This window comes from Rhinolophus sinicus, linkage group LG02, assembly GCF_036562045.2.
Source record: "Rhinolophus sinicus isolate RSC01 linkage group LG02, ASM3656204v1, whole genome shotgun sequence".
Classification (NCBI taxonomy): Eukaryota; Metazoa; Chordata; class Mammalia; order Chiroptera; family Rhinolophidae; genus Rhinolophus; species Rhinolophus sinicus.
This window is the reverse complement of record NC_133752.1, coordinates 161,124,452-161,136,937: the sequence shown is the minus strand read 5'-3', so window position 1 is coordinate 161,136,937 and position 12,486 is coordinate 161,124,452. Positions and strand designations below refer to the sequence as shown.

Here is a 12,486-nt window from a genome sequence, read left to right as displayed (position 1 = left end):
ATTAACAACTTCCTCAGTCCTAAATCCAATGGACACTTTCAGTCCTTATCTCATTTTGCCTCTGAAAAAAGTTTATCACTTCTTTTTCTTCTTGAAACAGTCTCTTGAAACAGGCTATTCCTGCTGTATAGTATAGTATACTCCTGCTTTTCGTCCTCCCTCTAAGACCTTTTCGGCTTACTTGGCAGATTCTTCCTCTCAGATTCTGCAGTAAGCCTTCCTCCCAACTTCCACATTTGCCCAAAGTGATCTCCCATCCCTTCCATTTCCATCTGCATGTTGATTTCTCCCAAATCTTTATCCCCAGTCCAAAGTTCTCTGCAGACACATGTTATCTTCTTGCCTTCTATTACATTACAATTCGGACTCAACAAGTCCAAAAATGAATACTCCACCCTACTGAAATTATTTCTCCTGAGTCCCTATCTTAGTTAATGATGACACCATGTACCCAAAGGCACAAGCCAGAAACACCGGTTACATTCTTAGACTTAAGCTCTTCCTAAATTTCTCTCAAATCTGTCTTCTCTCTTCCAGGCCCACTGAGAAGTTCCTTACAAGGACCCTGGTCCCAACTGCTACCATCTATGTCTGCACTGCTTTCACAACCTCCAATCTTTAGTCTTTCAATTCACTCTCTAGACTACAACCAGTAATCTTTCTAATACATCAAACTGATCACATACATTTTCTTTTAAAATCTTTGTATAGGTTCCCATTACATTTGAAGAGTTTGGACTCTATCCTAACACGGTTTACAAAAGCCTCAAAACCAGGTCCTGCTTCTCTTCAAACCCAATCCCTCAAAGTCTATAAACTCCAGCCACCCTAAACAACTTTCTAGTCCTTAAACATGCTGTTCTCTCTGCCAGAAATATCCTTTCTCCCCCTGCCCCACCTCTATATTTGGCTAACTCCTACTTACTCTTCAAGTCTCAGTCTGCACATCTCTCTCAATTAAACAATAAAATAAAATAAAATAACTTCTATGACCTCAAAGATACTAGTTATAGTGTGTGCTCCTAGAACACTGTTTCCGATTGCTTGCTTCATTCTCTGTTTTCTCCACTGTAACGTCACAGCAGGAAGCATGTCTAACTTGATCTCTGTATCTCCAGTGGCTGGCATGGCAGGCATTTGGTAAATATTTGTTGAAGGGGAAAAAAGAAGGAAGGTGAGAAATTTCCCCAAAGAAGGAAAGAAGGGAATTTCCGCAGAAGCACCCATGGTTGCACAGCTTTCCAATCAAAACAAACTGTTACACTTAGATAAGTAAATACATAAAAATATGAGAACCACAAAGAAGATTCTTCTATTTTGTTCACCACAGTATCTCTAGCACCTAGAACAGTGGTTGGCACATAGTAGGTATAGCATTGTTGAGCAAATGAATAAAACTGTGAATTTTACTTCCTAAATTTTCTATATTTTTATAAGCTTCATAAATGCTTTTTAAAAAATTATGTAAGTATAAGGATATAGCAAGCAGCTAGTTAGTTTTCCAAACCCTCTAACAATCCATACAGCCAGTTCAGCACTCCTCCCTTAAGTCTAGCTAGTCTATCCCACTTGGCTACCCCTTTGCCTCTAGCTTCTTCCATTCCTATTTTCCATGATTACTATTCTAGGATGGAGTACCTTGCCACTCTGCTGCTACTCCTGTCCTGTCCCTGTTAGTTCAACAGTAACCTACACCGAAAAAAACTCATTCTATGTCCAATATTTACCACTCTATTCCATAAAGCCAGCATTCTGATAGGAACAAGTTACCCAACAACTCCTAGCTTTTCTAAAAGAAATCCTCTTACTGGTTTTCTCTATGAAACTTGACTTTCTACTGACGGTAATCAGTAATTCCCTTTAAATCCTTACTTCATCTCTGAGACCCACAAGGTAACAAAGTAGCATAGTTTTATCATATGATTGCTCAGCCATCTCTCCCCCATTCAAGGCTATCTAATCACCATCATCACCATCATCACCACCATCACCACATGTACTCCATAGAATTATAGCCTAACTTTCATATTATGTGGTAGGTATTATTTAAAAGTAGATAACAGGTTTGTGGTTTGTTTTGTTTTTAGATATCCTTCCTTAATAAAATTAAAAACTGCAATTCTATGTCAGTCCTTAAATCCTGCCCTGTTCCTCTTTTTTTCTATACATGTTTTGTACTGGTGCACAAAAATCTAAAATTTAGAAGCCACTGCACTAGATTCTTTTGCCCACTGGTTGGTGCTGCTCTTCATACTTTAACAAGCTCCAATACCGTACCTGTTTCCTCCAATTTCTAGCCTAAACTGCCACGTATAGTAAAAAAATCAAACAAACGAAAAAACTCCAGAAAGTCATTGATAATAGGTGAGAGTAAGACAATGCACTGAAAAACTGCATTAAGAAATAAGAAATCATCTTTCTTGCTAGAACACAGACGTGCACTATCAAGACTCAATCTACGTAATGTTATACAGCCCATATTTCATCACTGTGTGATGAAATACAATCCGAATACAATGAGATTATTAGATGTTGTGCCAAAATTAAAATATAGAATTCATGACATGTTTTACAATCTGTCCGCTCAATTAAATTTAATTACTTCTCCAAACAGAAATGAAGACACAATTTATCTCCTGCTACCCACATTTTATGAGCTAACTTCTATTTTTAAAATACATTTGGCAATATGAGAAATATTTAATTGGTTAATACATATGGCCATGTGTGGGTTGAACTGTGTCCCCCAAAAGGATACATTGAAGTTCTAACCCCTGATACCTGTGAATGGGCCTTATTTGGAAATACTTGGGTCTTTGAAGATGTAACTTAACTATTGATGAGATCATACTGGATTAGGGTGGCCCAAAAATTCAATGACTGGTGTCCTTATTAAGAAAGCCATGTGAAGACACACTGACACACAGGGAAGAATGTTATGTGAAGACAGAGGCAGAGATTAGAGTGATGCACCCACAAGCCAAGGAGTGCCCAAGACTGCTCAGATGCTAGAAGAGGCAAAGAAGAATTCTTTCCCAGAGCCATCAGAGGGGGCATGGCCCTACCTAAACCTTGATTTCAGTCTGCAAGCCTCCAGAACTGAGAGAGAATAAATTTCTATTTTCTAAGCCACCAGTTTACTGTCATTTGTTACGTTAGCCCTATAAAATTAATACAAGCCTTTAATAAGAATGAGAAAAGGATACAGAAAAAATGTTATCCCGGATATCACTGAACTTAAACAAAAAGCAAAACTACAACTTATCTGTAATTTTAAATTACTTAATTGTATTAGAATATTTTATAATAAAAATGTTTTTATGAAAGGTACCTAAGTTTCAGTTTACAAACACTAGATATCCAAAAAAATTACTTATTCTTTTTATTTTACAACTTAGACTTTTCACAAGTTAAATGTTATATATTTTAAATTGTTTGCCATAATATAATTCAAATAAATGTAATAACCTTCTGAGTGATTAAAAAGGTATACTTGAAAGTCGAGTAAGACAATATAAATGTAAATTTTGTGATCAGAAAAATTTGGGTTACTATCTAGGCACTTATTAGCTGTGGAACAACGTCCGAAAGATCCCCAACCTCTCAGAATCCCCTATTATTGTTTTGTTTCAAAAGATGGAGAGGATCATAATGGCTACCTCACAGCTTTTATTCAAGATAGAAGTGAATCATTTGATAAATGCCTGTTTCTAATTCTCAAGAGAACTGTAAAGATTTGTAGGATATTTGAGAATTACGTTAAAGTCTTTGAAGAAAGTGGGAGAGTACGTGAGATTAGTTAGTAATATCATGAAAAGACTGAAGATAGTATAAAACGATAAAATAAAAGTTAAGAGCACAGACTATTGAGTGACGACATTACAATTTGGAAATGCCTAGTGGCAATGTGAAGCAAGGGCAAGTATAATCCTCCTCAAAGAATGGGTTGACTATAATAACTACTCAATGAACATGTACAAAATTGAAGACGCATAAGGAACATGTAGGAAAAGGTCAGGGAGACATGAAATATATTTATAATAAATGAATGCCCCCAAAAGCAAGGAGAATGAGTTAACAAGGCACCTAGAGCAGTAGAACTGACCTAGAATGCAATAAGACAGTATGGAGTAGTAGAAAGGAGACATTTGTACCTTACAGAGGATGACAATTTAAGAAAGCAAACAAATGGAAGATGGAGTTTAAAGCCATATTAACCATATAAAATAGTGTTTAATTAATTTAGGGGCCAGAAAAAAAAAAAGTTTTTAAAAAGCGTCTTTTTCAGTCTGTATTTTGACTAAGTACCAAGGCAACATCTTGTGAGTAACCACAGAAGTTAGAAAACAAACATTAAAAAATAACAAGAGTTAGCACAGTGCTAACTGCATGCCAGGCATCGCTCTAAGCGCATTGCATGTTTTAACTCATTTAATCCTCACCAATCACCTTATGAGTTAGGCATTATTATTATTCTCACTTTGAAAATAAGGAAACTAAGGCACAAAGTGGTGAATTTGCTCATCATGGAATTTACGAGACAGAATCAGAATATTGAAAAACTGTTAAATAGGATTAATAGTAGGAATAGACTGCCTAAAAGTAACTTCTATTAAAAATAAGTTTCACTATTTCTTCCAATTAACTCACTAAACCCCAAAGTAAATAAATTTGTTTTTTTTCTAATTCTTTTTGGCTGTTCTTGTTCCAGACTGGGTCTAATTTCCTTTGCAATCTTTCAAGCTTGATATATTTTTCTGATTAGTACCCTCAAACCATCACAATACTCAGTTGTGCAGCAAAGTTTATTCTCAAAAAGAAAAATTCCTCCGCGCCCTGCCAAAAAAGTGGAATTTTTCTCATGTTTTCCCTTCAAGAGAACTGGAATAATTGCATCACTTTAAACATATCAATAAATTAAGTAAACAAGCACAGTCCTGAATTATTCAGGGAACAAGCCTGACTCGTTTCTTTATAATGGCTGGATACTAGAGTTCAATGTATCAGGCTAGGCAATTACTTAGGAAAGAGGAAATACTTAAGTAGAACCTCAAACAAATAAATCAATTGTTTTAAACTGTATCTTTAATTGCTTCTGAAAGCCACCAGTCTTGCAACATTTTGACAGATACGTATGTAACTTTGCGTTAACTCTCGAGGGCACCAAATTCTGAATGTAAAAGTTACTTAAACGTGTTTTCTCCCACCGATGACCTTTCAACTCAATATACTACATCTACCCAAGGCTACTGTCTACCACGAGTTGACAAGTTACCTTCCAAGGATGTCTTAACCCTCGAAGGTTTAAGAAAAGTAGTGACACTCGGACCTGTCTCTCCGGTACCATCTCGCCCTGTCCTGCCCCTCTCCCATTTTCCCAAGCGGCGTCTGCAACTCTCCTTCCAGACCAGGCCGAGACCTCAGTCTTTCTTAAAAAGAGAAAGCAACTTGCTGCCAAGAATTTGGTATTTGTCTGAATGGTGGTGGGGAGCCAGACACCCAGGAGGATCGGAACACGATCGGACGGTCTTCACAACGCCGGACCCTCCACGCCTGCGGACGGGAGGAGCCGCCGGGGCACCGGGCACTGCGAGAAGCAACGGGTCAGGGTCAGCAGCTACAGGGGGAAGCACCTCAACTCCAAGCTGCGAGACAGCGCCGGGAAACCAGACAGGACAGAGGGGAGCGCCCAGAGCAGCGCTGCCCAGGGTCCTGCCAGCAACGCCCCCGGGGGAGGTGGAGCGGCTCCCCCGCCCGGCCCGCTCTCCCCAGAAAAGCGATAAGCAGGGAGCCAACCCCATGGCAGGTTCTCAGCCCCCCTCGACCACATTCACGCCCTGAACAGCCCTGGAACCACCGAGGCAACAGCACCCGGCGCGCTCTCCGCATTTTACCTTCTGCTTCGGTCCCAGCCGACCGCCATGTTTCACAGAAGCCCGGCTCGCCGAGGGTCCCGTTTACGCGGAAACATCGCGAGAACAGAGAGAGGGCGAGAGACTACCACCGCGGAAAACGTCAGAATTAAGGACGTTCTCGCGATAGGCCCTGTGCTGACGAAGTGCTTTGTGAATCAAGAGGCGTGGTCAAGAGGAGAGGGGCGGGACTAAAGCGAAGGTTGAAACTTATTTTAGGGGGAATAACCACATGGCCGGGAAGGAATCAGCTCCTCCGGGAAGGGATAGATTACCTGCTGACTAACGCCGACCACCGAACGAATCTCAGCTCCTCACCCCGTGCTGCATTACTGATGAGAGACTGGAGCGCTGGGATTCTCATTTGCAGCCCAAATGCGTATCACTCCTCCAAACTCTGCGCCACGTTGTGTGCCTTCTCTGATTTGCCTCCTTATTCTCCCCCGTTGAGAATATTTAAACTTCCTTTTCCAGACATAGGTAAAGCTCTCCATTACTTATTCAATGTTTTTCTTGTCTTCCAGATAGTAAACTCCATAAGAAAGCACATCTGTCATACTGCCAATACTTACTATGCACTCAAATATTTATTGAGGACTAAAACTTCATTTTTTCCTAACACTTCATAGTTGAAGAGGTAATAGAGGGGACTTTGGAAAGAAAGTTTTAATGGGAACTACTTGAGAGTAAGCACATCTGTTACCAGATTTTCCAATCAAACACTGAGTTTTAATTTTCTGATTAACCAAAAAAAAATCTCAGAATGACGACTAATGCTTATACAGGAGCAGCTTGTTTTTTGTTTTTGTTTTCCAGTAAGCACTGTTTCCTGTGCTTTAGTTGCCTTATCTCATTTAATTCTTACAGCCTTGTAAGGTAATACCATTTTTTACATGTTTAGAAACAAGGAAATTGAGTCAAGAGGGAGTTAAGTGATTTTCCAGCAGTCAGATAAGCTGGGAGAGGCAGGGAATCTTGGCCACAACACTAAACTGCCCTTTAAAGGAGCACATCACATCGTTTTATTTAGCAAATTAATGTTTATTGAAAATGAAATTTCACTAAATTGAAACTATCCTAGACTATAAGGGCAGGTAAAGAGTTTCCACTGATGCAATTTTATTTCCACACTTTCATGTCAGGGTTAGTCCCAAAACTTTAAATCAATTTTAAGGTGATTTCTCTCTCTCTCCCTCACATTTTTAATAAGAGGCATAGTGTAGTGGTTAACGTCACAGACTTAGTTACTTGCTCCCTAATGACTGGTTACAGTTTAGAGAGAGGGTATTGGACAACTGAGAAGTAAATTAACTGTTTTGTAAGCAATTGAAATATCCTAAAATTTTATCTAAAACATTAAAATTCAAGTGAGAAGCCTGATAAATAATGTCTTACATGTCCATTGCTCATTGAAATTGTGAAATGTACAGGGATCTTTCGAATCTAACTGGGCTCTATTCAGTGTGAGTAAAATTTAGAATTGTTTGGACTGAATAACATTTTCCCTTCATATCTTCCAATGTTTACCAAACTAGAAAAAAATAGTAAAGGTATATAGTAAAGGTAATATGACATACACATGATATAGTAGGCATGACCTTAAAGATATTTGAGAATGTAAGTTCCCAGGAGGCATGAAGCAACATTAACTTTCTGTGACTGATGTTTAATACTGAACGTATATAACACACCAAATCCAAGCTCCCCAATACAAGAGTTGAGCGAAGTGACACTGAGTTTTTTTCAGCACAGACGAGAGACTTATTTTTCATGTATACTGTTATGCATTTCCTTTCCCATTTATAACACAATTCCACCCTGCTGCTGTCTCAGTGATCATGCTTCTCCTCCAGTGACAGATGTGATCCAGTCCCTGTAAGCAGAAATTCTGGTGAAGACCGTTGGTGCGTTGGGATGGCAGTTACTGCTTCCCCAGCTCACGATACCGACGAGCTTGTACTGCTCAGACTGGGTGCACTGCAGTGGTCCTCCAGAATCCCCCTGCAACCAGCAAAAAGAGAAGTTCTCCGGGCTGTTATGATTCATGGTGGAAGCTAACTCCAAGTGCACAGAATGATCAGACAATGCCTGAGTCACTCTCATCTCTGATTTCTGCTCACAACAACATAGAGAAACAACAACCCAGGTAGTTGGCTCATGTCACAGATACCTGAATCGGATTAAAATCTATATTTTCAAGGAGAGGCTAAAAGATACATTGAGCATAAATTCATTGAATGCTGACAATACACTGTGCCATGCAGAAAGTTTCAAGCATCTGCTACATAGAATGACTGTATAATGGTTTTAAGTTACATGAAAACATCTTTATATTTTCAGTGCTACTAAAAGTAGGTACTGTGAGCTATCAAATTCAGCTAAGAAGTCAAACCATAAGAAATCATTTTGTGTAGGTCAAAAACAGTTGAATATCATCAATTTCATAGTTTAACCAAGCAAATGAATGAGGAATTCTTTCTGAGGCTAAGTCTATTTCAAGTACCACATTAACAATCTCTGTACCTCAGCTTAGCAATGTACTTATTCTTTACACTTTTCATTTTAAAACTACCATACATTTATCCCTGTTATGGTCAGCAAACACCCATTCATGAGACACACTGAAAAGAAAACTCCTATACTCATCAATGCTATCCTTGAAGTACCATGCATGAGGAAGATCCTGCAGCCCCTCCACATATATTGGTGTTTTCAATATCCAGTCCCCAGTAGCTTCGACAAGATGCACTACTGATCAGTGGTACCTTTGTCTGCTGCACAGTTTTAGAAAATTCATCTTCTAGTAGAAAAAGGAATAAACACACACATAACCTAAGCAAATGCTTTTGAGGGATAAAAATAGCCTTATATTATAGACAGACTCCTAGGATTCCATCCCACTCATTCTCCCCTTTCAGCACTGTAATGATGCTATTAGGTGATTTGTCAAAAATGGATTACTCCACAGTGGCTTGTACAACAAAAACAAAACATTTTACACGGGGTCTTTTGTCTTTACCACAGTGCTAAGTAGAAAACTAATTTCACTTTATAGAAGGAAAAAGACAACATTTACACCCAAATCAGTTGTTGATAAAGCAAACTATATGATTAATTTTCTATATGTTAAGTTTATACTTTACACCATTGTGTGCTCTCATTCTTTGAACTTGGCTTTTGCTGAACAGACATTTTTATGTGCTGACACTGTGTGTAAGCTGACAATTGAAATTGCATTCTGCATCCTGACTTACTCTTTAGTTTCTTGGACATTTGTAACTTGTTAATTCAGTTGTAGAATACAGTGAAAGTGAGACCACAGACATGGGTTTGATCTTTATATGGACTAGTTATTTTCACATAATTTTCCCACCCATTTACCATTTGTACTAGCCTATCATTTCAAAGGAAAAAAAAGTCATGTCTTTGAGAATAGGCTCATATCTTCAAGTATGGATTTTCACAGTAGTGCCATCTATACTGTTGTGATAACAAATGTGTGTGCAAGCGTATGTGTTCACAGTGCAGTTGGGGAGTAATTACATATAAATGGGACACACAAATATTTATTAGGCAATAAAATCACTAGACATTCTCCAACGCAACGTTTTTTACAAGTATTATTGAACTAACATCAATAAATATGATGGCCTAAAACCCAAGCAGTCACTTTTAGATCCACTATGAAAAAGACTTTTTCTACTAGTATTCCTATTAAAAATATTGAAAATGAGTAGACAGTCTCCTCGGACTTCACATGTACGTGTCTGGATCCTAACCCTGGAAGAGGCAGTGAATATACTCACGATGTGGTTCAGTGAGTCCCCATCCAGCCGTCATACATTTGGAAAGTAAGTTTATTTTATCGTCTTTCCCTGGCAAACAGATTGGAGATACAAACTCTCCTAATTAAAAGGATGAGAAAGAAAAAGGCAAATATCACTTAGTTCATAGGATTGTTATTAATATCGTTCACTTTTCAGAGATGACTCTAGAAATATCTACTTTGACCTGACAGTACCCCTTTTTAACCTTGTAATTTAATAAATAAGTCTTCCAAAAGATGACATCTATTAATTATTCAGAAGGGATCATCCAAATTTACATGTTACCACCTTGCTCCAGGTATTTCCATATAGAAACACATGCCCTACAGTGATATGTGGGCCCCTGGTTTCTCTTCCACAACCATTTTTAAAAATGCATCCGCCTTTTTGTCCACATGCCTCCAAGACCTCACCTCGTTGTGTTTGAGATGACAGTGGAGAAAAACATAATTGGCTTCAACTCTATCACATGAAGAGTGGGGAAAACCATATTTATAGCAATTTAAACATTTTAAGTATTTTTATATATAATTCATTTTCACAAGTGTATTGCAAACTATATTGATACATTATACATTGAAATATTCATTTTTAATACCAAAGTTTCTGTGTGTGTGTGTATATATATATACAAACATATATATACACACACATATATAGTGATTTTATGTGTCTGTGTATATACGCTACACACACACATACACTGAATACAGTGCTCCTCTGAGTGTCTTCCCACGCGATTTCACTTCACTCTTATCCAGACTTTTACATACTTAAATGATTTGCCATATCTGCTACCTAGACCACTTTTTAAATGATTTTTTTTTATTTTTACTGCTATCTCTTAATAAAATCATACAAAACTCTTTGTAACTTGTCTATTCTTTTCCTACTCATCTCTCTATACATGTACCAACTGGTTCCACGTTTTATGTTATGCTACCTTTACAGATCATCATTGCTCTATCATACCATTTCCTGCCAATTTCCTTGAGATTAAAAAAAATAATTTCCCTTCACCAACATATATATATATATTTATTTATTTATTTATTGGGGAAGGGGAACAGGACTTTATTGAGGAACAGTGTGTACTTCCCAGACTTTTTTTTTTTCCAAGTCAAATTGTTGTCCTTTCAATCTTAGTTGTGGAGGGTGTAGCTCAGCTCCAGGTCCAGTTGCCCTTACTAGTTGCAGGGGGCGCAGCCCACCATCCCTTGCGGGAGTCGAACTGGCAACCTTGTGGTTGAGAGGATGCACTCCAACCAACTGAGCCATCTGGGAGGCAGCTCAGCTCAAGGTGCCGTGTTCAATCTTATTTGCAGGGGGCGCTGCCCACCATCCCTCGCAGGACTCGAGGACTTGAACTGACAGCCTTGTGGTGGAGAGCCCACTGGACCATGTGGGAATAGAACTGACAGCCTTCACAGTTAGGAGCACGGAGCTCCAACCACCTGAGACACCAGGCCGGCCCCCACCAACATATATTTTTAATTGGTCATTTTGTTCTGATATTCTTCATTTACTGCATTATGGTTATATCATTCACATTATTACATATAGATCTACCACATCATTCTTTTTAATAGCACACAGTATTCAGATAATGAATGTACCACAATTTATTAAATATAGAAGGGCAACAGTACAGATCCTTATGGTGATAGAAATGTTCTGTATATTTACTGCATCAATGTCAATATCCCACAAGATGTTACCAGGGGTGAAAACTGGGCAAAAAGTACATTGGTGTCTCTGTTGTATTTCTTTCAACTGCATGTGAATTTACAATGATCTCAACATATAATGTCTAACTAAAATAAATTTGAAAAGCAGGATAAGGAGAAAAAAATATGTCAGGTCTCCACTCCTGGAACTGTGATTAATTGGTTCAAAATGTATCCTGGCCTACAGTTTTGTTTTGTTTTGTTTTAAAGCAACTCAAGGGATTCTAATGCGCAGCCACGATTAAGATGCACTATTCTAGATGCTCTCACTGACTCAGTTAGAAAAGCACAAAAAGCAAGGGTGGATGGAACCATAATTGGGGGTTTGCAGGTAGATGCATTGACGAGACACAAAAAGGGAGGTGAAGCTATGGCAGAGGAACAGTTGAAGAATGCAGAAACACAGGAGAGAGTTGGAATAAAGGCATGGTGTGAAAGTGGGGATGATCCACAGGCCTTAGTTATATTCCCCCCAATATAGTTTGCCACTGAATGTTCATTTGTGCTACCGGTATGCAGATAGGTGGGTTGTTGTTATTCCCATTCTACAGATGATAAAGCTGAGGCTCAGAACAGTTACACAACCTATGCAAGACTGCATGGCTACTACGTGACAGAGCCAGACTACAATTCCTCACTACACGTTCACAATAGCTTTGGTTTCAATGGACATGAAAAAAAGAACAAGATTTACTAAGTCATGAAGGTCCAGGAAATCGAACACCTGATGGATCAAACTCCTAAGTATTTGGGTTCACCTCACAGGATACAAAAGTCTCAGAAGAATAAATAGGAAAAAATTAAAAACGTGTTTCTTTGACACCTTTTCTCTATTTCCATTAATTACAAACACATAAAAGTAAAATGTTTATGCAGGCACTTCAGCTTTAAGAGGAAATAGAATATAAGAAAGTTTTAAATAATTATTTAACTTCAAAAGCACATACAGCACTTCTAAGCACAATATATATAAACTATATAAACTAAGCTATATGGCAACTTAAACTATATGGCAAATGT

General features: G+C 38.3%; 2 protein-coding genes across 4 annotated transcripts in view; both read right to left on the bottom strand.

The window, feature by feature from the left end:
- ERGIC2 (ERGIC and golgi 2) overlaps positions 1 to 6,026 on the bottom strand; it is a 34,565-nt gene extending 28,539 nt beyond the window's left edge. The window contains exon 1 of one of the 3 annotated variants that reach the window (XM_019737176.2): positions 5,895 to 6,026. The gene's annotated coding sequence lies outside the window, so the exon portion shown is untranslated. Of the gene's footprint in view, positions 1 to 5,275; positions 5,399 to 5,894 lie in introns of those variants that run through there. The other 2 variants (XM_019737184.2, XM_019737192.2) reach the window with 2 other exon arrangements.
- A 1,713-nt stretch (positions 6,027 to 7,739) lies between these two features.
- LOC141570123 (chymotrypsinogen A-like) lies at positions 7,740 to 10,275 on the bottom strand. Its single transcript, XM_074325864.1, has 3 exons — positions 9,719 to 10,275; positions 8,579 to 8,712; positions 7,740 to 7,913 (listed from the first exon to the last, which is right to left on the bottom strand). The coding sequence occupies exons 1-3, from the start codon at positions 9,750 to 9,752 to the stop codon at positions 7,749 to 7,751; spliced, it is 333 nt and encodes a 110-aa protein (XP_074181965.1). The 5' UTR covers positions 9,753 to 10,275; the 3' UTR covers positions 7,740 to 7,748.
- Positions 10,276 to 12,486: the final 2,211 nt, after the last annotated feature.

What these genes read in the sequence shown, in the direction of transcription:
- LOC141570123 (XM_074325864.1), bottom strand. Translation starts at nt 9,752, where the DNA reads ATGACGGCTGGATGGGGACTCACTGAACCACATC. An exon ending in GGGACTCACTGAACCACATC is followed by an intron (nt 8,713 to 9,718) that starts GTGAGTATATTC and finishes TTTTTCTACTAG; the next exon opens with AAGATGAATTTTCTAAAACT. An exon ending in CAGGATCTTCCTCATGCATG is followed by an intron (nt 7,914 to 8,578) that starts GTACTTCAAGGA and finishes TGCTGGTTGCAG; the next exon opens with GGGGATTCTGGAGGACCACT.